Below are 24643 nucleotides of genomic sequence, written 5' to 3'. Positions count from 1 at the left end.
AGTATGCTGTTAGGTAGAAATAAAAGATAAAAAAGCTGGCATCTGAAACACATGCTGAACTTATATTCTTTCACAGGAATAAACTTCTTTAAAAAGTCTTCCATTATTTCTGCAACTTCTTTGGAACAGAAATCACACATTCTTGTATAGAATTATATATTATAAAAAGTTAAAGTCTTTACTTCTTCCTCACCAGCATCTACCTCACTTTCCCCCTCACCAGAAGTAGACATTTTTTTTAACAGTTTGGGGTGAAACCACTTCTCAGCCATTTTTTTCAAGGAGCATATATACACACTTTACAAAAACATTAACTGACTTTTACTATACACATTATTCTGAGATTGGCTTTTCAAAGTTTAATGGTACTTTATAGCCATCATTCCATGTTAGTATACATAGCATTATCTCATTAAGAGTTGCATAGGATTCTAGAGTATGGACAGAATATTGTTTATTCAGTCAGTCCCCCACTGATGGTCACTTGGATTGCTTCAGTTTTTCACTATGTTGACAGATGCTGCACTGACTATTCCCACAAACCTTTGTGCACACACGGTAGAATGTCTGCAAGATAAATTTCTAGAAATGGAACTTCTGGGTCAAAGAGTATTTGCATTAACCAGTAGAATCCCCCAATTGTCATCCCTAAGATTGTACCATTTGTGCTCTCACCAAAAAAAAAAAAAAAAAAAGACTGGTAAAGTCATTTGTTATTACCTCTCTGCGCTTGGCTTCATTCTTCCTGTATTTGTTGAAGCAGTGGCATAGGATGTTCCCACAGCAGCAAGCCACGTGCACTAGGGGGCCCTCTTTGCCCAAGCTCAGGCCAGATGACACTGCCAGTACCAGTGTGATGGTTTTGATCATCAGGGTCCACTTACCCAAATAGCCCCTAATAATGAAACCACTCAAGATAGTTTTTATCTGCAGGTTAAACACAGATTGAACACGGACTAAGTAAGGAAACAAGGCTAAGAAGCAATAAATCTGGTCCTCATTATAGAAACTACACCTTTTAAACAAGTGATACATAAAAGCTTGAAACTGTGATTCAAGTTTGGGAGGGGACCCAGGAGACCAAGAAAATGAGAAATGTTCTTAAAACTTTTATGCTCCCTTTTCTTTTGTGGGGGGGGGGGGGGGCGCATGTGATAGCTGGGCAAGGGAGTACTGTTAAGTATGAGAGTGCATGTGTGTGGAGAAGGGGCAGCTGAGAGGGGAGGGTGTTTTTCTTACTTTCCCTTACTAGTATAGCCTTGACTCTCTGCCAAAAAATCTGTAGCTATCACTTGATCAGGAAACAGAGAGAGGCAAGGCCATCCAGGTAACCTAAAATCTCAGTGGTTTCAGTTACTATCAAGTAATCTAAACCAAAAGTCGTTAGAAATAGGGTTTTAATCACCCTCCTTCTAGCCCAAATCATGTTGTAAAAAATGTAGCAAAATAATTTCATTTCTTCTGCTCTAAAAAAGTTGACAGTACCACTATTTTTTCAGACCAGAATCCTGTGGTCTACCCTAAAAGCTTCTTGGTTAGGAGTCGGGGAATTCTTCAGGGGGCTGGTTCACCAGAAACCCGTAGGAGGCTAGGAATCAACTCCCTTTAAATGTTTATGTGGCCCAGTCTGGGAGGAAACTTAAGGGAAGATCTAGAAAGGCCCTAGACTGCCTCAGGATCTGATCTCATTTAATATTCAACTACAGTATATGCTGGAATACATATTAAATGGTTTTAACTAAAAAGGATTAATTATTGTTACCACTTATAAACCATTATAAACCATTTTAGAGACTCACCTCAGGGATTCCAGAGCCACAGGCATAAGGTGCAAACACCTTGACAAGAGATACAGCAAGGAAGGCAAATAGGAGAGCCCAGAGGACGTACATGAAATAATTGACTATGTAGGCAAAGGCTCCCTGGAACAGGGGGAAAAGAAAGAAGCTGGTTTTAGCCTAGACAACCTCAAGGAGGCATGCAGCTCTTAAGTAATGGGTTTTCAGGAGAGGAGGTCAGAAAATAAACAAACAATATTAAATTGCTCAAAATGTTTCTTCCAGACTGTCAGCAAAGCAACTACTAAAACACTGTCAGCTCATTTGCTACAGAAAATGAGAGGCTTTGCTCCACCCAAAGGAAAGTGAGGATGGCTTCTAAGGATGGACAAGAATGAAAACACAAATTCACTTTCTATATGAGTGCTTTGATAGATTTTGTAGTCAAATATATATATATATATACACACACACACATATATATATACATATATATATATACACATACACACATACTATGTCAATTTCATTAAAAGTCTTAGCAGTCCTTTTATTGAAATGGCTGAACCTTGGCTACACATTTCAAGTGAAGACTGGCTCTAGAATTCCATTAAATTCACCTTTGGCTACTACCTACCTTGGTGTCAAATTCTCATAGGCGGTTATAAAATTCTTGGGTGTTTTTCTTAAAATAAGCAATGATATTCTGTAGAGATGACCACATCTTTGAGAGAATTTTTCCACTGTAGTAGCAAAGGTGTAGTCATTGAATAGCAACAAGAATATGCAGTAAAACGTTTTGGGCTGTGACCATCAGATAAAACAATGAGATATCAGATAGCCCAAAGAATAAAACAGAGATGACTATTTTAAAAAATGGAAATAATATACTTATTCTTATATAAGAATATATATATTATTATATATTATAATGAAGTCTGCCAGAAAAGAAATCTAATTTTGACCATTAGTAAGGATTCACCACCATTTGCCTTGCAAAATAGCTATGCCTTAAAAAACAAACAAACAATATTTTGAACATTGGCGTAAGATGCTTGGTGATAGAAATATTAGAAGTTGAAACTCACTCAAATTATATGGATCACAAAACTCAGTGGACTTTTGGCATCTTAAAACCTCCCTCCATGGGATTCTCCAGGCAAGGGTACTGGAGTGGGTTGCCATTTCCTTCTCCAGGGGATCTTCCTGATCCAGGGATCGAACCTGGGTCTCCTGCATTCCAGGCAGATGCTTTAACCTCTGAGCCACCAGGGAAGCCCCTTAAAACCTAAAACACCATCAAAAAATTCACTGACCTAGACGAGGAAAACCAAAACACTCAGGTTTTTTTTTTCCTGAGTTATAATTTTGACATAGGCTTCCCATTATTTTAGTCCCTGAGAGGAACAAATGATTGCTCTCTCTTGGCCTTTAGAATGTAGCTAGGGAGGAAGAATACGAGGAGGAAACAAAGAGGAAAGGGGAAGAAAGAAGAAAGTGGCTGAAACTGACTAGAGGCAGAGATCAGGAGGCCAAGTTCCTGGCAGCAGAACTCTTTAAAAGCTAGAACTAACTCTCCCCAGGTAAGGATTTCACTCATTAAAAGGACAGCCAGAGAAAGTTATCACTTGAGCAAATCTCCAATTTGAAAGTTACGGTTGGAACACTTAAACACACATACACATAGCTCAAAGGATTAGCTTTGGGAAGCCTTGTGGTGATGGAATCACACTTCTACATTTTGATTGTGGTGGTGGCTACACAAATCTATATATGTGCTAAAATTACAGTGAACTGTGTGCCTGCACATACACACTCACTGTCTCCTTCCCCCTCTTTCTCTTCTATGCTCATAAAATGGGTGAATATAAGGTCTGTAGGTTGCAACAATGTCACATTATTTGTTTTGCTAGTGTACTATAAACACTTTGGCCACCTGATGTGAAGAGCCAACTCATTGGAAAAGACCCTGACGGTGGGAAAGATTGAAGGCGGGAGGAGAAGGGGATGACAGAGGATGAGATGGTAGGATGGCATCACCAACTCGATGGACATGAGTTTGAGCAAACTCTGGGAAATGGTGAAAGACAGGGAAGCCTGGAGTGCTGCAGTCCATGGGGTCACAAAGAGTCGGACATGACTGAGGGACTGAACAACAACAAATACTTAAATGTTAGGGGCTTCCCAGGTGGTGCTAGCAGTTAAGAACCTGCCTGCCAATGCAGGAGACATAAGAGACGCCGATTTGATCCCTGTGTTGGGAAGATCCCCTGGAGGAGACCATGGCAATCCACTCCAATATTCTTGCCTGGAGAATTCCATGGTCAGGAGAACCTAGCAGACTACAGTCCATAGGGTTGCAAAGAGTCAGTCACAACTGAAGCGACTTAGCACATATGCACACATACTTATGTCATGACTGGGGGAGGCTGGGTGAAGGCTATGGGGACCTTCCTGTACCTTGGTTTGTAACTTCCTGGGAATCTATAACTACTTCAAAAATAAAAAGAGTTTTAAAAAAGCAAGGGAATCACACACACACACACACACACACTCATGCTAAATTCCAGGGCTTCTCAAACTTTTCTCCATCCAAGAGGATGGGGGTGGGGTACCCAGACAGGAGCAGAGCTGAAATAGAGATTCTGTTTTATCTTAAACATGGAAATCCTTCATTCCTTTACAACAATTGTTTACATTTAATTTTGGGGAAAAAAATTTCTTCCAAATACTTGGGAAACACTGATACTCTGGGAAGGCACACAGCACATATGCTGAGGTTTCACATACCCTCTGGTATGCTGACCTTAACCCGGTTTGAGAAGCACAAACATAAACGTCTCACACGTATAGTATGCAGTTAATCCTCTAATTGACCTCTTTCACAAGCCAATATGCATAGTCAGATATGTACATAAATACTCTTATTTCTGACATTATTTTCTTATCCTTCTTTTGCCTTGACTGAGTCTGCGGCTGGGGGGGGGGGGGCCTTCAAATTGTTTGCGGACCAAAGTAGGTATGAAAATAAATGTTAAATGTACAAACAACTATTCCAGTCTTGTCCTTCTCACTTTCCTAACACAGTAGATGAGGACTGAGCTGGGATGGTACCTGTTTTAGAAGTACCTGTGCAGAAGCCAGAGTGGAATTGGGAGTTGAGAGTTATTTCATGTGCTTTTGTGTTCAGTAGGAGAGATCTAACACACAAATCAAGTGGTAAGAGCAAGGTAAGGAACTGAAACACAAAGTTACTGTTATATCCAAAACAATTTGCTAGAAGACAAGGACAAATTCAATTTTCATTTCAAAAGGGGGCCATGAACAATTTTATTCCTGGGTTTCTGCTATTTTGCTAAAGAATATATTTTTTTAATGTTCTAATACAATGCTCAGGGAAAATTTGCTTAAACACATTTTTAACCCATTCCATCTTTTGTTAGAAATTATAGCTTATCCGTTGGCTGACTATGGCATTTCTACGGAAATTACTAGAGAAAGAGTCAGTCACACCATGTACTAACAACTAAGAAGAAACATGGTTTGTTAAAAACAAGCAAAAAAAATTATTTTGTTGTATAAGCATCAAACTCCACATGTCAGAAGATATAGAAACAGGGCTGCACTTAAACCACAGAGAAAGGCAGCTGGCACTGGTTCCCCTTTTCCTGAAAAGGAAAGTAAAGGAAGATTCCACAATTGCCACGAGGACAGTATAAGAAATGAAGTAAATGTAAGAAAAATTAAGTCAGCAGTTCAGAAATCTTCATGTGTTACCTCATTCGTGCTGATGATAAGCTGGGACCAGCTATTCCACTCTGGGCATTTGTCTCTATTTTCAAAGGTGACATGGTTGGAGTTCCAGCAACAGTGTTCATGGTTAAACCAGATTCCTAATGTACATATACCTTCTTTTAAATCTGTCATCCAGTGAGCAGAGATGTCTATCAAGCCAGCTAGGGAACCTGATTTGAGGGAAGGGAAGGAAAGGTTACGGTTGTAAGAGAAAGTAAGGGAAAAGGAATCACAATAATGGACAAGTATATACATTTTTATTCTGTTTGCAACCTCCTTCTGCAACCTCCTTTGCAACCTGATTGTCTGCTTGCTTCTTACCTATTATTTCTGATAGATTTTACCTGTTTCAAATGCCTCTTCAAGAGGGGAAAAAAGCATTGTCTACACTAAACACTGTGTCTTGCAGAATTTCTATATGGGAAACTTAGAAGAGAGCAAAGTGGTTGGGTTGGGGGTAAGGAGTGAGTGGATTTGACTTTTAGCTGCCTCACCTGGCAAAGACTCTGCTTTGACTGCGAGTTGATGAAGGTTGATCCATAAAGAAAGTCAAGTTTATTAAAGATTGTTTTATTCTCACTTTATACATAAGACTGAGAAAATCTGAACTGCCCATGTTGAAGAATATTATATGACATGTATTTGAGATGGCTTGATGGGGGCAGTTGATGAAGACCATGAGGAGAAGCGCTCAGTCTTGATACTGATTTGTCACCAGGAACAAGGGGATTTGAGTAATGGCAGGAAAGCATTCTAGGCTAAGGGAATGGAATTTATAAAAGCAAATTGTGATGTACATGGGAGATGAGATGAAGCTATAGGCAGGCTGAAGCCTCCTGAGCCTAGGGCATGAACTGGTTTTCTTAGTGAGAAGGAGCAAAAAATATTTTATACAGACCATTCCTCAAAGAAAATTATGAGAATGATTATGAGGATTATGAGGATTCATGTACTATGGCTAATAGACTGATAGGGTTAAGATAGTTATAATACTTTCAATTCTGGCCTTCTCATCATTTCTGTTATCCAGATGAAGAAACACTGGAATAAAGAAATTAAATGGTCTAGAATCGTGCTTTAGGGAAATAGCAAAGACATCATAAAATTCACAGCCCCTGAATTCCCAGACTGTTCCTGCATTCAGACACACTGCTTCTATTGTTGCTCTCCAATGCTTAAAAACAAAATACCCTGTGTGTATGAGGGGAAGAAAAATATTCACTGACCACCTAGTGACAAGACATACATTAAAAAGTGGAGGATATTATGCCTATGTTCCAACAGGCCGGAGGCCATACCGTGTGTATGTTTTGGTAGGTGCTAAGAGTGTTAATACAGGTTATTTACACACTTGAACAACCTAGTCAAATCTGACAAACTGTTTGAACCTACTCTCGGCCACTCCAGCCCCCATCGTCTCTTCCTTCTAAATTCTATTGCACTTATTGCCTGAATTCAGAAAACTAAGCGATGTTAAAGAGTTTGGCTAATTCTCTGGTTGTTTCATGTGTGTACGTCTTATTCTACCTAACCCTGGTACTCTGCATTCTATCTTCCCTTGTATGTCTCCCTCTTCTTTTCCCAGTTGGCTCTTTCTTCCCTGGTTACAAATTTTAGGGGGTTTCCCCTACCCTAGAGAATGCAGTGCTTCCACTTGTCCATGCTATCATTTCATGCTTCTGTCCCTTCTCTCCTTCCAGTGACTACCCAGTAGCTCCAAAACTTCTACAATGGTTACCTCCCCTTGAAATCTGGCTCCTGGGACTCCCTGGTTGTCCAATGGTTAGGACTTGGTGCTTTCACTGCCAGGGCCCAGGTTCAATCCCTGGTCCAGGAGCTAAGATCGGGCAGGCCACTAGGTGCAGCCAAAAGAAAAAAAAAAAAAAAACTGGCTACTAATATTTATCTAAGATTTTTTTCAAGGTCACTTGTATCTATATAATCCTTTATCAGCCCCCTTCCTTCTCTTCAGCCTCTGTGTAATATTTTACATTACAGCCCACTCAGTCTATTATGAGCCAGCTCTAAACTGTCCAGACCATATTCTCTCTTCTGTACGAGCCAGAGAATGGGCAGCATTAACACCCTAGACCATGGGTTGGAAAACTATGGCCTGAGGGTCAAATCCACCTCTGTGTTCTTAAATAAAGCTTTTCTTGGTCACAGTCCAGTTTGTTTGTGTACCTACTATCTACAGCCACATTTGTGCTATAGAGATCATTTGGCCCACAAATCCTAAAATATTTAGTCTGGCTCTTTATAGAAAAAGCTTGCTGACCCCTGGCCCAGAAATAATCTTTGAAAACTCTGTTATGAATGAACAGTTTCTGATTTGCTATGATTTTTTTTTTTTTTTTTTTTAGCAAATGGACCTGCAGAGATTTAACTAACGTAGAAAACACAGGATAGTCACCAGATTTGGCTGTAACACACGAGCTATTACCAAAGTGCACAGAATTAAATCAAATAACAAACCAGATTTACTATGTGGTAGCCTGATGCCTCAAAAGTATCTGGGGGTAAACAAGCCTACTGGATCTTAGTTTCCTATTCCATGACAAAGAAACAAGGGGTGGGATGGTGGAGAGTTAGTATCTATGCATTGGAGAGGCAAGCGCAATGCCACAGCGTTCAAGAAAAATGGGGGCATTTTATGTAAACAATGTGGCACACGGTGAACATCCCCTGCATATCCCCCCCAAGGAGCCCACTGACAGGAGATGGGGCTGCAGGGTGCTATGACAGAATGGCAGCAGCTCCCACTAGCTGCTGTGATCACTTTATACTCCACGGCTCATGAATTATCTCTAAGTAACAGCAGCTTGTGAACAACTGGGTGCTGTGCTGAGTGCTATATATATTGTACTTCATTCAATTCTCACAACAAACTTGCAAAATAGGTACTCTTATTATCCCTATTTTACAAGTCAGTAAACTAAAGCTTTCAAGGGTTAAGAAACCTGCCTAAAGTCAAAAAACTAGCAATTGGTGGGGCTGGGATTCAAATCCAAGAAGCCACAAACTAGAGCTATGCTGTTAACTACCATTCCATCCCAACTACCTCCTGATTTCCCACCTAACTTCTATTTCAGCTCATTATTCCTAGTCTTCCTAGACCCATTTTTTTTAATGCCATGGGAATATAAATCTCAGCATTTCTGCCTGGTATTCTTGGTTTTCTGCTGCCACCACAGGAAGGGAAGCCTGCTTAGGGACCTGTTTTGAAGCTGTATTGCAAAGCAAGTATACTATTCCTGCTGCTGTTGCTGCTAAGTCGCTTCAGTTGTGTCCGACTCTGTACGACCCCATAGATGGCAGTCCACCAGGCTCCCCCGTCCCTGGGATTCTCCAGGCAAGAACACTGGGATGGGTTGCCATTTCCTTCTCTGATACTATTCCTAGATAGACCATATAGTTGGAGTGGCTTAGGAGCTTGATGGAGAAGACAGGAAAAGGTAGTACCACCCCAGTCCTCAACCACCATGAAAGAATAAGAGTGTAGGCCCCTTAAGGGTATGAGTCATGTCCTACATATTTTACCCCTAAATGAAGAGAGAAGATGTTTAAGAAGTAACTACAAAAATCTTTCAAGAAGTCCTCTTCTACATCTTCTTTCCTAAATCCAACGTAAAGAAAGCCTGACTCTTTTGCAACCCCATGGACTATCGCCCACCAGGCTCCTCTGTCCATAGGATTCTCCAGACAAGAATACTAGAGTGGGTAGCCATGCCCTCCGCCAGGGGATCTTCCTGACCCAGGGATCGAACCCAGGTCTCTTGCATTGGAGGCAGATTCTTTACCCATGTGGTATATGTTAAAAAAAAAACAACTGGGAATTCCCTGGTGGTCTGGTGGTTAGGACTTGATGCTTTCACTGCCAGGGCATGGGTTCAATCCCTGGTCAGAGATCAAGATCCTGCCAGTCACAGAGTTGCTCCCACTTCTCCTCCTCAAAAAATGAAAAAAAAAAAAAAATAAAAACCCAAAACCCCATCTCCAACAGAAAGGTTCTTCCTCAAGATAAGCTCCAAAAGTCAGGGCTAACAGCACCTTAAGATGGCTACAATATTTTATAGTATACAAATGCACTTAAATGCATTTCCTTATTTAATCTCATTTATTTAATGACGGAGATGAGGTATCAATACCTCTTTACAGTTGAGGTCATCAAGCTTCCAAAAGGTCCATGAGTGACTTCTTTCATGTAGGAAAACAATAAAGCACAGCATTCAATTCAGTTCATGACTTGGGGAACGGGCACACCACAATTTTAGGAAATCTGTTTAGAAAGTTAACATGGTTTACCATACCTGATAAAAGCCCAATAAGTAGCATCAACAACCAGCCAGAAAAAGCATCGCTCACACTGTGAATTAAGGCCCATGTTGATTCTTTGCTTTTGTTGGTAATCTAGGGAGAAATGAGAAAACATTGATAGATTTTACACACACCCTTGCTTTTTCACATCAAAATGTGCAATAAAGAAACACAAAGACAAACCTATTGATTAGGAGACCAATTTAGAGTTACTTCTCAAATCTTTGGCTCAACCAAAGTCACCAAGAACTCTGAAGTTTACTGAACCTTGTTTTACAAAACCCCACCTTCAATCTCCAGTACTGCAATGCCTGCAAGCACCTTATTCAAGGCTTCCCTATTTAGTAGCTATTTGCTTTCATTTTTAATAAGGCCTTTGTCTTTTATTTATTATTTCTGGCTACACTGGGTCTCCGTTGTTGCACATGGACTTTCTTTAGTTGTGGTGAGCAGGGGCTACTCTTTGTTGCAGTGTGCAAGCTTCTCACTGTGGTGGCTTCTCTCTTGTTGCAGAGTAGAGACTCTAGGCATGCAGGCTCCATAGTTACGGCACGTGTGCTGAGTTGCCCCATGACATGTGGGATCTTCTTGGAGCAGCGATCGAACCCATGTCCCCTGCATTGGCTGGAGGATTCTTAGCCACTGGACCACCAGAGAAGCCTTCTAGAGATTGTTTTGTTGTTGTTGGCTGTGCTAGGTCTCCGCTGCTGCTCAGGTTTTTGTCTAGTTGCGGAGAGCAGGGACTACTCTCCAGTTGTGCTGAATGGGCTTCTCACTGTGGTGGCTTCTCTTGTTCTGGATTATGGGCTCTGTGGTGCTTGGGCTTCAATAGTTGTAGCATGTGGGCTCGGTAGTTGCAGTTCCCAGGCTCTAGAGCACAGGCTCAGTAGTTGTAGCACACAGACTTACGGGCTTAGTTTAGTTGCTCCTTGGCTTGTGGCTTCTTCCTGGATCAGAGACTGAACACCTGTCTCCTGCACTGGCAGGCAGATTCTTTACCACTAAGCCACCAGGGAAGCCCCTTAGCTGCTAATTTCTTATAACATCAACCTGTTTTGCTTACTGCCATGGTCTCCTTCTGGCCTGGACATCAGATGGTCCAAAAATGGTCTCCTGACTCATAGAAAATAGTCTGATTGTTTTTCAAAGAATAAATAAATATGGGCTTATTTGAGTGGTGAAAATACAATCTAAAGTTTACTACATGAGGCTGTAATTCAGGTCAGGCAAATTCTAAGACTATACCACAAACCCCTAACTGTACAGTGATTATAGTTCCTAAATGATATTAGGGATGATCTCTTTCATTTTCAAAAACCTGCTGGGAATATCTGCAGCTATCAAGAGGTACACAAATTTTTACCTTTTTAAGCCCCAGCCTTGTCAATTTAGCTCTTCAGTGCTCACATTTCAAAACCTAGCATTCTGACAACTTTGGCATTAGTACTTCCCCTTTCTCCGCCTCTATTTCTTATCTTTGAAATGGAAAGTGAGCTACCCCATCTTGATCTGCAGCTACATCACAAGTAATAAATTATTGTGTGCATGTGCTGTGCTGTGCTTAGTTGCTCAGTCATGTTTGACTCTTTGCAACCCCATGGACTGCAGCCCGCCAGGCATCTCTGTCCGTGGGGTTCTCCAAGCAAGAACACTGGAGGGGGTTGCCATTTCTTCCTCCTGGGGATCTTCCCAACCCAGGGACAGAACTTGTGCCTCCTGCATCTCCTGCATTAGCAGGCAGATGTTAAAAGCATTTTAAATTTTCATTTAGACTTATGACTTTAAGTTTCCAATTGAAATGCTGAAAGTAGATGAGGTGACACTTTTCCTGACAGTGTTTCCATTCAGATGATGAACAGCTAATGCTTAAAAGAGGTCTCCTTTGAAGATTCGATAAACACATTTCAATTGATTCTGAATTATTATTATTTGATATAATGTGTCTCAGATGCAACCATATTGATATAATGGAAAATGTGCTCTTGTCATATGACAGGTGGCTTTCACAATCTGAGTAACATGCTGAATAAGCAAATGATGACAAACTAAACTCTGAATTATATACAGAAAAAAATTCTAAGGCTATAAAACTATATTTTAAAGTCTGCCTGACAAATTAATATAATAGAAAGAATATATGGATATGTTCCCAAATAGCATGAATCTTATAAAAAAACAAAATGTTTTATAGAGATCACCTTTTTGAGTTAGAAGAAAACTCGGTGGGATTATCACAAATCTAAGGATTACAAAGAAATTTCTCAAAACCTGTACCTGGGACAATCCTGGGCTCAGGTGGTCATGAGAAAAGCAGTTAGGAGCCAGGAAAGGAATGAAAAGTGACCTGAACCTGACGGCTCAGGAGATTCACTCAGGTCTGAGAGGAGGAAACCAGGAACTCAGGAGAAAATGGAGTCAACTTAAAAAGCAATTTTTAAATTTGGACTCAAAGCAGAAATAGTAAGAAAGAAAAAAAAAAAAAAATCATACCTACTGTTGGTTGAAGACATGTTCCCCATTGAATCAGGATGATGGAGGCTGAGGCCCCCTACCTTTTGAATAAGCTCTGCACGTGCTCCTGACTCAGACTAGAAATTGTGATTCCCTGATTTAAATGATATTCAGCAGTAAGTTGGAGAAGGCAATGGTACCCCACTCCAGTACTCTTGCCTGGAGAATCCCAGGGACGGGGGCACCTGGTGGGCTGCCGTCTATGGGGTTGCACAGAGTCGGACACGACTGAAGTGACTTAGCAGTAGCAGCAGTAAGTTAAAGGCAAACAACCTTGGTGGGATACTCTGAGAAGTTTTCACATTACTTTGAAAAGACAAAAGTAGGGAGGTTCTCTTGTCATATTCAAAACAAAACTGAGAAATAGCTCTAAGTACTTCTATTAACTATCGTACTAAATTAATGTCATTGATTTGAATTTGATTGGTCTTGCAGTTTTTAGTTGAATGCATAAATGTGCTTTGGTTTTATACTTGTAAAAGAGCTATAATCACAGGTTTATCCTGTAAGCTTCAGTAAACACTCTTTTCCTTTAAAAAGATTCCACTTACTATTCTTAGTTGTAAAAATTCTGCTTCAAGGGAAAACCATAAAGAAAGACGAGATGGGGAAGAAAGATTTTTGAAATTTATTTTGGTCCCTCCCACCAACTGTTTTCACCCTTCTACATAGGCATTTATACCCAATGATCCTTTTCAACCACTCACTATAGGAAGATAAATCATCATTAAATATAAATTATTTTCAAGATGCCTTAAAAATAAAACCCTACATGGCCAACAGAAAATAAATTCAGCCACACCCAGGGTAGAGGGTTATATATGTAAAGAATATGTATTTTCAGCTTCTTCTGATGTTTCCTAACACTCAGCTCACAAAGCATCTTTTGTCTTACCTCTCGGTGCCTATCCCGGTCTCGAGACTTCTCTCTCACCCAATCAATTGTATTGAAATCATCATAGGTCCCCACACCAGGGATTGGCTCCTCCAAGAAGTCCATCATCCTATTTGAAGAACCTATTCCTCCACCATTGTATGACCTACTCTCTGGATTGAACAGAAAGAAGACATTAGTAATACAGACACTCTGGACATTTTTAATATCTCTTTTTTGAGCACCAGGAGGTGAGCCCTTAAACTATCAGATGACTACAGTTAGGGTATGTTGATAAAGCAGAATGATCACCTGGCAGGAACATCCTTCACATTCAGAGGTTTCTGTGGTTTAGGCACAAAACGATGAGCATCTCGAGGCAGTGTGAATGGAAAGGGACAGATGAGAATGACAGTAAAAAGGGAGAACTGACAGGAGTTGAAATACAGGGTAAAAGGGTGTATGAAAGAAAAGACACGAGCTTGGAGTAGTTCAGATATTTCAGTTTATGTTTGGGGAGGAAGACAAAAGGGTCAAAGGTTTTTGCAGACAAATTACATCAGAAGCCATTTTATTAATACATTTACAAGGCAGTAATTCAATCCTCAGAGGTGGCTTTTGCCTGAGTAGGGACTCCAAAGAAAGCATGTGGGTCTCTTCCAGAGTTCAGCTGGCTGGAATGTACATATTTCACTTCCATGGATATAAGACTTTGATCCTTGATGTCATGGGCCTGTGGAAACTTTTACTGAGTATGCCAGGACAGTCTAAGATTTCCAAGTAGAGATTTAAAGAAAAGTGCATGGCTCAGAAATGACAGGTCCCTCCCGATCCTTCAACTGAAAGAAACATATCCATTTGGCCAACAATCACATTTACCTGCTTCATTTTTAGCACTTCTACTATAATAACTTAAGCAAATGCTTTATCTTCCTTTCTAGACTAGAAGCTCTTTGAGGGTAGCCCTATCTGATTTCACCATTGTCTTCTCCAGTGTCCAGCACACAGCCACAACCCAGTAAATATCAGGTGAGCCCAAGTTTGTTGATGAACCCTTGGGATGAGGGAGAAGTATTTAAACTCAGAAGTAGTGCTTACACAAGGTTACTTAGTATGACTTAACAAACTTATTTACAACATTTCCACAATCCTCTGGTAGAACAAAACTTCACTATTAAACACAAAATGTAAAACTGTATTCAGGAATGCATGCAAATGCACACTGAGGAAAAATGCAGAGTAATGCCATCAATGAACTCAACTAGCCACAGCTCACATTTGCAACACCAACCTTGGCAGGGACAAAGCTATATCCAGACTGTTTGACGAAAAGTTCCTCTGCAGAGAAGGCTAAAGTGGGCCCAAGCTGACCTTGTCTCCCCGCAGCTACATCCTCACCTTCACTCTCAACTCCTAACAGACAATTTGAGCACTCTCAAAGGACAAGTTTGAATTAACACCCAAGTTGCACCTGGTTTACAAATTCTATGTCTTCCAAATACCTAGTTCAGCATACCTTTCACAAACAAGGCACAGCTGAAAGGAAACGCTCTGCAGAATCCAAATCACAGTAAGAGTTGGGGTGAGGTGGGGTGGAGTGGAGGAGGTGAACAAGTTAATCTTAAAACCCCTAACCAAAGTCCTTTCCGTATCTTCAAGCATACCTGACCATGAAATGGTTGGCTGCTGAATCACCAGCTCAGCATTTCCTATCATGTCAGTGGCATACTGATAAAGATGAATGCTGGTGTGTTGTCTGAGAGATTGGAGGGAAACAGCCAGCTGGGAAAGGAGGGCAGAAAGAGGCTAAAGTATGTGGGGCAGCAGGGAACCAAGCTCTTTCAATTCTCAAGACAAATGCTGACATGAACACAGGACACCAACCAACCAGAAACTGACTTTTTCAAGCAGGTTAATGCTTCAATTGAATTTACTCTGGTTTAAGTGTGCTCCTTTCAGGAGAAATTTTCAAAGGATTTTGTGAAACTGATTTTTAAAAAGCTTCTACTAGATATCTAATGTTACACTAGGTATCAAATGAGGCCCCCAGTTCAAAGGATATTAAGAAAAAATGAAGATCTGCAACAGCTTCCTAACAGGAAAGAAAAAATCCTATTACATCACTGGGTAACATGAGTACTGAATCATCCTTCTTTGTAGATAGTCTATTATAAACGCAAATTGTCAGGCAGCTCGGAAAGAGCAGGCAGTGATTAGAATCCGACAACAGACTGCTTGTGATTCTCCAGACCCCCTTCTCCCTGGGGTCATGCTTTGGTCCTTGGCCAGGCTCAAGCCTGCTTACCTTCAATCACAGCTTTCTTTTTTTCTGCCTCAAAGAAGAAATAACCTTGGCAGCCCGCATTTCCTCATTTAGGTTGAGGAGCTTTTACAGAAGGAGCCCCGGTCTGAACTGCTTTAGAAGGGCACTTGCTGTATTCTCTGCCTTTCACAGGAACAAACACCACCTAAAGAAGCACCAATGTTCCCTGGCGGTCAGACTGTGATGTCACTGTTGGAATCACGTGACCAGACCCTTGGACCAGCCTTGGAGAAAGAAGATTTTTAACTAAGCACAGAAGCCTTAAAGATGTAGTCTCATCTAAACAAATGCCATCAAACCAGAGGCAGTCAGGTCAGTTCAGAAAACTGGGATTCAGAAAAATTTAAGGTTTTCAGACCTCATTTAGCAGAAAATCTAAGAAGGCAAAGTATAAACATCAGAAAGCATTTAAAGTTACAGGGATCTTAAATATTTTAAAAAGGGGGAGGGAGAGAGAGACAGGCAAATATGGAAAGGCTTTTTTTTAATGTACTGGATACCAATAACACAGATAAAAATCTCACCAGAGTAATGAGCTAAATTAGTGAAATGAATAAAAAGATACCAGACACAAGAGAGCACATAACATGATTTTATTCATTTAAGTTCAAAGGCAGACAAACCTAAGTTATATGGTTTTAGGATACCCATGTAAGTGACTACATTTTAAGGGGAAACAAGAAAATGCCCAAAGTAAAGACAGTAGCTGACTAGGGAGAGAGGGGAGTCATCTTCTGGATGGAGCACATGGTGAAGGTTGGGCTTTGGGAAGGCTGGCAATTTTTCTTAATCTGGGGGGTTACCTGAGTATTCACATTATAATTATTCTTTAAACTGTATACACATAGCTTATGTCTTTCTACAGAGAAAATTATGAAAAATTGACCAAGGGAACATTTCATGCAAAGATGGGCTCGATAAAGGACAGAAATTGTATGGACCTAACAGAAGCAGAAGATATTAAGAAGAGGTGGCAAGAATACACAGAAGAACTGTACAAAAAAGATCTTCATGACCCAGATAATCACGATGGTGTAATCACTCATCTAGAGCCAGACATCCTGGAATGTGAACTCAAGTGGGCCTTAGAAAGCATCACTATGAACAAAGCTAGTGGAGGTGGTGGAATTCCAGTTGAGCTATTTCAAATCCTGAAAGATGATGCTATGAAAGTGCTGCACTCAATATGCCAGCAAATTTGGAAAACTCAGCAGTGGCTACAGGACTGGAAAAGGTCAGTTTTCATTTCAATCCCAAAGAAAGGCAATGCCAAAGAATGCTCAAACTACCACACAATTGCACTCATCTCACACGCTAGTAAAGTAATGCTCAAAATTCTCCAAGCCAGGCTTCAGCAATACATGAACCATGAACTTCCTGATGTTCAAGCTGGTTTTAGAAAAGGCAGATGAACCAGAGACCAAATTGCCAACATCCGCTGGATCATGAACAAAGTGAGAGAGTTCCAGAAAAACATCTATTTCTGCTTTATTGACTATGCCAAAGTCTTTGACTGTGTGGATCACAATAAACTGTGGAAAATTCTGCAAGAGATGGAAATACCAGACCACCTGACTTGCCTCTTGAGAAACGTCTATGCAGGTCAGGAAGCAACAGTTAGAACTGGACATGGAACAACAGACTGGTTCCAAATAGGAAAAGGAGTATGTCAAGGTTGTATATTGTCACCCTGCCTATTTAACTTATATGCAGAATACATCATGAGAAACGCTGGACTGGAAGAAACACAAGCTGGAATCAAGGTTGCCGGGAGAAATATCAATAACCTCAGATATGCAGATGACACCACCCTTATGGCAGAAAGTGAAGAGGAACTCAAAAGCCTCTTGATAAAAGTGAAAGAGGAGAGTGAACAAGTTGGCTTAAAGCTCAACATTCAGAAAACTAAGATCATGACATCCGGTCCCATCACTTCATGGGAAATAGATGGGGAAACAGTGGAAACTGGCAGACTTTATTTTTTGGGGCTCCAAAATGACTGCAGATGGTGACTGCAGCCATGAAATTAAAAGACGCTTACTCCTTGGAAGGAAAGTTATGACCAACCTAGATAGCATATTCAAAAGCAGAGACATTACTTTGCCAACAAAGGTACGGCTAGTCAAGGCTTTGGTTTTTCCTGTGGTCATGTATGGATGTGAGAGTTGGACTGTGAAGAAGGCTAAGCACCAAAGAATTGATGCTTTTGAACTGTGGTATTGGAGAAGACTCTTGAGAGTCCCTTGGACTGCAAGGAGATCCAACCAGTCCATTCTGAAGGAGATCAGCCCTGGGATTTCTTTGGAAGGATGATGCTAAAGCTGAAACTCCAGTACTTTGGCCACCTCATGCGAAGAGTTGACTCATTGGAAAAGACTCTGATGCTGGGAGGGATTGGGGGCAGGAGGAGAAGGGGATGACAGAGGATGAGATGGTTGGATGGCATCACTGACTCTATGGACGTGAGTTTGAGTGAACTCTGGGAGTTGGTGATGGACAGGGAGGCCTGGCGTGCTGTGATTCATGGGGTCGCAAAGAGTCGGACACAACTGAGCGACTGAACTGAACTGAACCACCTAAGTGAATGCACAGAGCAGCCACTGTTAAACATTAATCTAGTCGGTGTGCTCCAATAATCAGACCCACATATACTGTTTCAAAATGTTGTGATTACTGTCATCAATTCTTAAGGCCTGATGAGTCCTAAAGTATCAATATAACAAACCTTAGGAAATGTGAGGCACTTCATGGAACCTACGTGCTTTTCGTCCAGTCCATCACTATGACAGTATCTCAGTTCTTGATGAACTAACCTGGCACTAACAAGAAGTAAAATGAAGCAGCAACTGATAGTATTGTGGCAAAGAATTAACAAGTTTAAAAAGCAAAAGCTATGACTCAAGTGTGACTGTACTGTACAATTATACTTTTAGAAAAGTATGTATTTCTTACTTAAAGAGGATGACAGGGCCAACCTCACAAGCCTCCTTCAAGGTTTTCTTTACTAAATGGGATTCTATGTGTAGTATCTGAAGACCACTACAGAATATATTCGCTTATAATTAGACTTGCATTACCTTATTAGATTTTTTTTACACTTTAACATACTAGTTTTTGGTACTTAAGAAAATGTATAGATTTTCAATGTTTGGTAACTGGATTGCATAACTAGTACCATGTCAATAACTTCTGGTGAAAGTTCACGTGTTTTTCAAATGCTCCATCAGTGCTTCTGCGGAGGAACTATTTTATTCCATGTAAATTTACCTCTCTTGAAAACTAGAGGACTGATAGCTATGACACAGTCCTCCTACTAAAATGAGATTTAATTACAATTCAGATTAAGAAATGAGGCACTGGATTTTCAGCAACGTGGTTGGATCTAGATATTATCACATTAAGCGAAGTAATGCAGAGAAAGACAAATGTTGCATGATACCACTTACATGCGGAATCTAAAAAATGATACAAACGAACTTATTTACAAAACAGAAACAGACTCACAGACATATAAAACACACTTACAGTTACTAAAGAGGAAGGAAAGGGAGAAAATTTAGGAGTTGGGATTAGCAGATGCACACAACTATATATAAAATAGATAACCAACAAGGACCTACTGTATAGCATAGGAAACTATACTCAATATTTTGTAATAACCTATAAGGGAAAAAAATATGAAAAGGAATATAGATATATTTAGTGTATATATATATATATATATACACACACACACACACTAAAATTACAATGAGTTGTTGTATTCAATTTTTGGCTGTAATTTATGCAATTGCTTTTTGTGATTTTTAGAGAAGGAGGCACCTGTGTTACTTTATTACTATATAATTTTCCTAATCAATATTTGGTGAATGTTACTAGTCAGTCTACCTTACATTTTGTTTATGATTCTAAATTGTTTTAAGTTATGTTTACAGTATGTTTTTATCCTTTAATTTGGTGGCTGCATTAAAATTCTCTCCCATCCTCCCCAAAATGTATAAATGAATCACTCTGCTGTATACCAGAAATTAACACAATATTATAAATCAACTATACTTCAATTAAAAAAAAATAAATGAGGCACTGGTATTCAGAATTTGACATTATATTTCTTTTACTCTTTTCTACCCCACTATTCCCTTCTCTGCCAAATGTGTAATCTCTAGCACATGTTCCTTTATACAGGCTGTCAGGTGTAAGTCAATTACTATGGAAATAAGAGAAATGCTTACCAATTTTTAATGTATCCTATGATAAAACCACAACAGTAAAGTTGATATTTGGGGACAGAGTTATTTTTGTGGAGCACAGATCTGATCAGATCGTTTTCTGTTTCTAATATGTTAGTTGCTCCTACAACAAAGTTTTTAAAACTTTCAACATAGGAAGACCACTTAACGAGGATTTGACACAAGTATGGACTAGGAATTAGAAGATATTCATCATAATTTTTAGAATAGGAAAAAATACTTTAACTGTATAATAAGGATGATGACAATAATACTACTACTTTTTAAGGTTTTATCAATGAGAGGGATGAAACTTACTCTTTCACAGAGGTGTCTATATATGACTTGATGACAAATAGCTTAAGTTGTGGGTCTTATTCCACATCCAATTGGTCTATTTTCTTAGCATTTTTTTTTACTTAGTAGAAAGAAATATTAAATTCATAAAACTAAGTTATCAAGAATGAGTGTAGAAATTATTCCATTCTGGATCAACTACTGAGGTACAAATAGAGTAGCAAAATGCAAAAGGCTTTTCAAAAAACAATGGATTAAAACTTAAGCTTCTTTAGATAAACAAGGACCTACTGTATAACACAGGGAACTATAGTCAATATCTTGTAATAACCTATGAGGGAAAATATTATTAATCTGAAAAAGTATATATATATATATATATATATATATATATATATATATATAACAGAATCACTTTCCTGTACAACCTGAAATACTGTAAATCAACTATACTTCAATTTAAAAACAGGGTGATTTTTTTTTAAAAGTTAAGCTTCTGGTGTGTACTCTGCCAAGAAAAAAAGCAAAATTAAACAACAGCTCTAAATATCAAGATTGGGGTTCTTAGGCAAGTCTATATTCTTGTGTCTACACACACACACACACACACACACACACAAAGGTAAAACTTATCTAAGTTTTGAAGGCATAGTGTGCCATTCACCGTAAGTTATATAAGAAATGGTTTAATGCTCTAGCAGGAAAATGATTCAAGTTAAAGTACATCTGGATCTTAAATGATAATAGAAAGGTCCCCTAAAGCTTATCTGCATTGCTTGAGTCTGGGACAAAAATGTACAGAAAACTAGTCAGAAAAAAAAAAAGTCAACCTTGAAACAGCTTTCCTGGAAAGGTCTAAAAACTTAATTAATGGGTGTATAAAAGCACATGGCTGAATGAGGAGGCATATAAATGAATTTATTTTGCTCATTTCCCTTTATGGAAACCACTTTCTAATATTTTCTAAAAATCACATGATGCTTAAAACTAGAAAACCCCTTAAGATACAAGAAAATAAATTCCAATTTGAGAATTAATGTTTATTTCAATCTCTAACCAATATGCCATTAGAAATTTCCTGGGGGAGCTGAACAGTAACTGATTAAGTGAATTAGTTAAACACTAACAGAAACACAAGGGGAAAGAGGATAGAAAGAAACCTTGTGCACCCTGACATACTGCTTTAGTGACATACTGGGCTCACTTACTGGCAGCAGCCTAAAGGAAGAAAGAAGCACACAGAGAAATGGAGCAGGGCTATTGGTATGCATCAGAGGACTTGGAAAATAGTTGCACTTTTAGGATATATTTCAGTTTTTACAGGGATATTTTGTATTTTTGCAAAGCTAAAAGCACATATACAAAAACAGTCAACATTCTACCTAGCATACATCAGCAGATATTCATCCTGTGATTTTTAAAATTGTACCTTCATTCAACAGCAAGTACTAAGAGTTTATTATGAGCCACTTCTCACTTTCATATCTGCACCCCTTTCCCTTCTTGTACTGGTTCATCTATTCCAGATCTCCCAACAAGCCATGAACTCTTTCACATTCCATTCATCTCTGTGTTTGAGAATACATTACAGTTGAAGCCTCAGTAATTAGTCAACATTTTTAGGACCTTTCTATCAACTTGTGCCTCCATTTTGCTTTCCCACTAACCCATACCCACTAGTTGAAAAGCAAATATTAGTGAAGCAGCCCTCTCATCAAAGCCCTGGAGAGTGTCACAGGACTATGTTATGCTTTAATATACTATCTTAGTTTGGCTCCTAGGGCACTTATTCAGGGTGACTATTTCCATTGACTGGGCTTCCCAGGTGGTACTAGTGGTAAAGTAACTTAGCAGGCACGCATTCCATTGATACATATCTGTTAAGCCATACTGGTTGTTACATAGTGAAATACCTCACTTTGTGAGTGGCTGTAGAGAGATAACGACAGAGAGAGTCTTTCCTAAGGACTCTCTTCCCCCACAACCATCCCCCAGAGGCTCCTGAACTTTCCCATGATGCAGCAGCTGCAACACCAAGAGGCTCCGGGACATGGCTCAGTGTCTGTGTTGTTCTGACGGTCACCCCTGCACCCATTTCAATTAAGGACTGACTGCTGAGAGCTGGGCTGCCCAGGTGGCGCTAGTGGTAAAGAACCCGCCTGCCTAATACAGGCGAAAAGACACAAGTTCAATCAGGTGTTGAGAGAGGTGGGCAACAGAACTGCAACAACAGGAACAAATATATATGTGCTATTAAAATAAAGTTTGAGGGTTACAAGAAGTATACAGGAAGATGGGGCATGGCAGAAAGGGATAGGAAAAAGGCTTTTGAGATAAGCATTTATCTAGATTCTAATACCACCTTCAGACTCCATGGCTCCCATTGGATACAGCTCTGTGCACACAAGGTTGCAGACATTTGCTTCACAGTGTATCTTTTAAGCTTTCTATTCCCAGCCATCTGTTCTAATCTAGAAGTTTCCCCACCCAACTCACTTTCATTACCAGTGGAGCTAGGGTACTAACTGCTAGAGTTACCAGTGTTTGGAAAAACAACTTGAGGAGCATGGTTTGGTACCTATAGACTCCCAATGTACAAAATCAATGCAGAAATGGAAATAGAGGGGCTAGGTTTGACAGCATTGCTGAGAGGGTTGTCCATATAAAGAAAATAGCCCTCTGCTCCCTTACTTGCTCTTCATTCCTTCCTTCTCAACTTTATACTTTACAAGGGACTGACAAGAGGACTGGGAAATGTAATGGATAGGGAGATCTTGCTCTAAGAAGTACATTCCATACCAGAGCATTGAGAAACCCTTTGGCTAGCACAAGCCTATGTAATTACTTATACTTATTATTTTAGAAGCAGCAACTCACCAGTTCTTCTGTACTGAGCCTACATTGGTTTCTCTCTATTAATCTCCAAAAGGAAGCCGGGGATAAGAGATTAGCAATCATTCTTTGGCAGGGAGAAAAACTTCAAGAGAGGAAATAGCAAGTTCTTCCCAAACTCATGGGAATAGTGTGATGTTATGGACAAAAAAATTAATTAGGACTTCCAGTGGTTAAGACCCCATGCTGCCAATGTAGGGGGCACGGGTTCGATCCCTAGTCAGGGAACTAAGATCCCACAAGGTATATGGAATGCCCCAAACAAACAAAAATGAATTAAGCACACACACATATAATCTAGGAAATGCTCTTAAATTTAGAAACACTTGGACCTGCATACACCAACATATGCATGTTATTCACTGCAGCACTGGAAACAATGAAAGAGTCCAGTAATGGGGGAATAGCACAAGGAAAGAAGCAGACTGATGTGTACTGAAACAGAAAAATCTCTCAAACCTACTATGTGAAAAAAGCTATTTACAAAATGATAAGATTTTTAAAAATTGTGTATCTCTGTGTTAACTGGATAGAAAAAGAATTGAAAGGGTCATAACTGAATTATTTTGAAGGGTTATCTCTGGAGTGGGAAGTCGGCAGTGAGGGGGGGGACTTTCACATGTTATATACATGTGCACTGTTTGAATCTCTAACAGTGAGGTGTGTTTATGTGTTATGTGTGTTTCTAAAAAGAAAAATAACAATAATGCAGCTAGAAGATTAGAAACAGGACATCGCAAAGGAAAGACTTCTATTGTGAGAGGCAGACCATTGGGGTATTTGGAAACAAAACAGGCGACAGGTTTCAGACAACACCAGGAAAAATGTACCAGAAGGAAGACGGCTTACTAAATTTTTAAGTGAAAGTCAATGGGAAAAATAGTCTTCGTGATCAGGCCCGTTGTCCAGCAATAAGAAGATACAGATTCCAAGCCTAGCTCCGTAACTCAGTAATTTTGTCACCCTGAGCAACTGCCTTCATCTCTGTGGCTTTAAGGTTCCCCGTCTGTAAAACGAGGGTGTATTAACATGTATGATTTTTACAGTCCTTTCCCACCCTCAAACTCATTATTTTAGCAATGATTATTTGTGGATCATTCATACATTGTGCTAAATGACTTTTCAGAAGACCTTAGCTTTGAAGAATTTCAAAGGTATTTTGATTGCATAGTTAGAGAATACTCTTCTGGCAAGATCATAAAATGGTACTAATCTTGGAAAAGTAAGATTCAGCTCAGCAGTGAAGTGGGGCACACCTGGGACCAAACGCATCTGGTCTCCGGCTAACCAGAGCTATACCAACATGGTTACCAAACCTCTGGAGGACCCGCTAGCCACAGACCCCAGAAACACGCGCAACACTCCCAAAACATCACAGCAACCCTTTCCTCTACCCTAGAATGTCATAAACTGGAACAAAGTGCGGTTCAAAATAATCCACTCAGGATTTATTAGAGGCCAAATGTTTGTCCTCTAATTTTCTTCTTTCAAGAGGGGACCAAAGCAGTGTAACTAATTAGAAAATAAATGGGGAGCTTCCAGATTCAGCCCTTGCAAGTAAAAAGCTCAGTTGTCTTGCTGTTCACTTGAAACTAATACAACACTGTAAATTAACTATACTTCAGTT

The 24643-nt window shown here is 39.7% G+C and overlaps 1 protein-coding gene and 1 non-coding gene across 3 annotated transcripts in view; both read right to left on the bottom strand.

The window, feature by feature from the left end:
• The window catches only part of CLCN5 (chloride voltage-gated channel 5), a 183227-nt gene that overhangs the window by 16735 nt on the left and 141849 nt on the right, over nucleotides 1–24643 (bottom strand). Inside the window, exons 1-6 of one of the 2 annotated variants that reach the window (XM_070784136.1) lie at nucleotides 15581–19310; nucleotides 13297–13448; nucleotides 9884–9983; nucleotides 5556–5743; nucleotides 1800–1922; nucleotides 721–927 (exon numbers count right to left, since the gene is read on the bottom strand). In XM_070784136.1, the coding sequence (XP_070640237.1) occupies nucleotides 721–927; nucleotides 1800–1922; nucleotides 5556–5743; nucleotides 9884–9983; nucleotides 13297–13404 (726 nt within the window). In that variant the 5' untranslated portion in view covers nucleotides 13405–13448; nucleotides 15581–19310. Of the gene's footprint in view, nucleotides 1–720; nucleotides 928–1799; nucleotides 1923–5555; nucleotides 5744–9883; nucleotides 9984–13296; nucleotides 13449–15580; nucleotides 19311–24643 lie in introns of those variants that run through there. The other variant, XM_019955940.2, reaches the window with a different exon arrangement.
• TRNAS-GGA (transfer RNA serine (anticodon GGA)) lies at nucleotides 2981–3053 on the bottom strand. Its single transcript has one exon. It is a non-coding gene; the product is annotated as a tRNA-Ser (tRNA).

Source organism: Bos indicus, chromosome X (assembly GCF_029378745.1).
Source record: "Bos indicus isolate NIAB-ARS_2022 breed Sahiwal x Tharparkar chromosome X, NIAB-ARS_B.indTharparkar_mat_pri_1.0, whole genome shotgun sequence".
In the NCBI taxonomy this organism is placed as follows: Eukaryota; Metazoa; Chordata; class Mammalia; order Artiodactyla; family Bovidae; genus Bos; species Bos indicus.
This window is presented reverse-complemented; position numbering and strand designations above follow the sequence as displayed.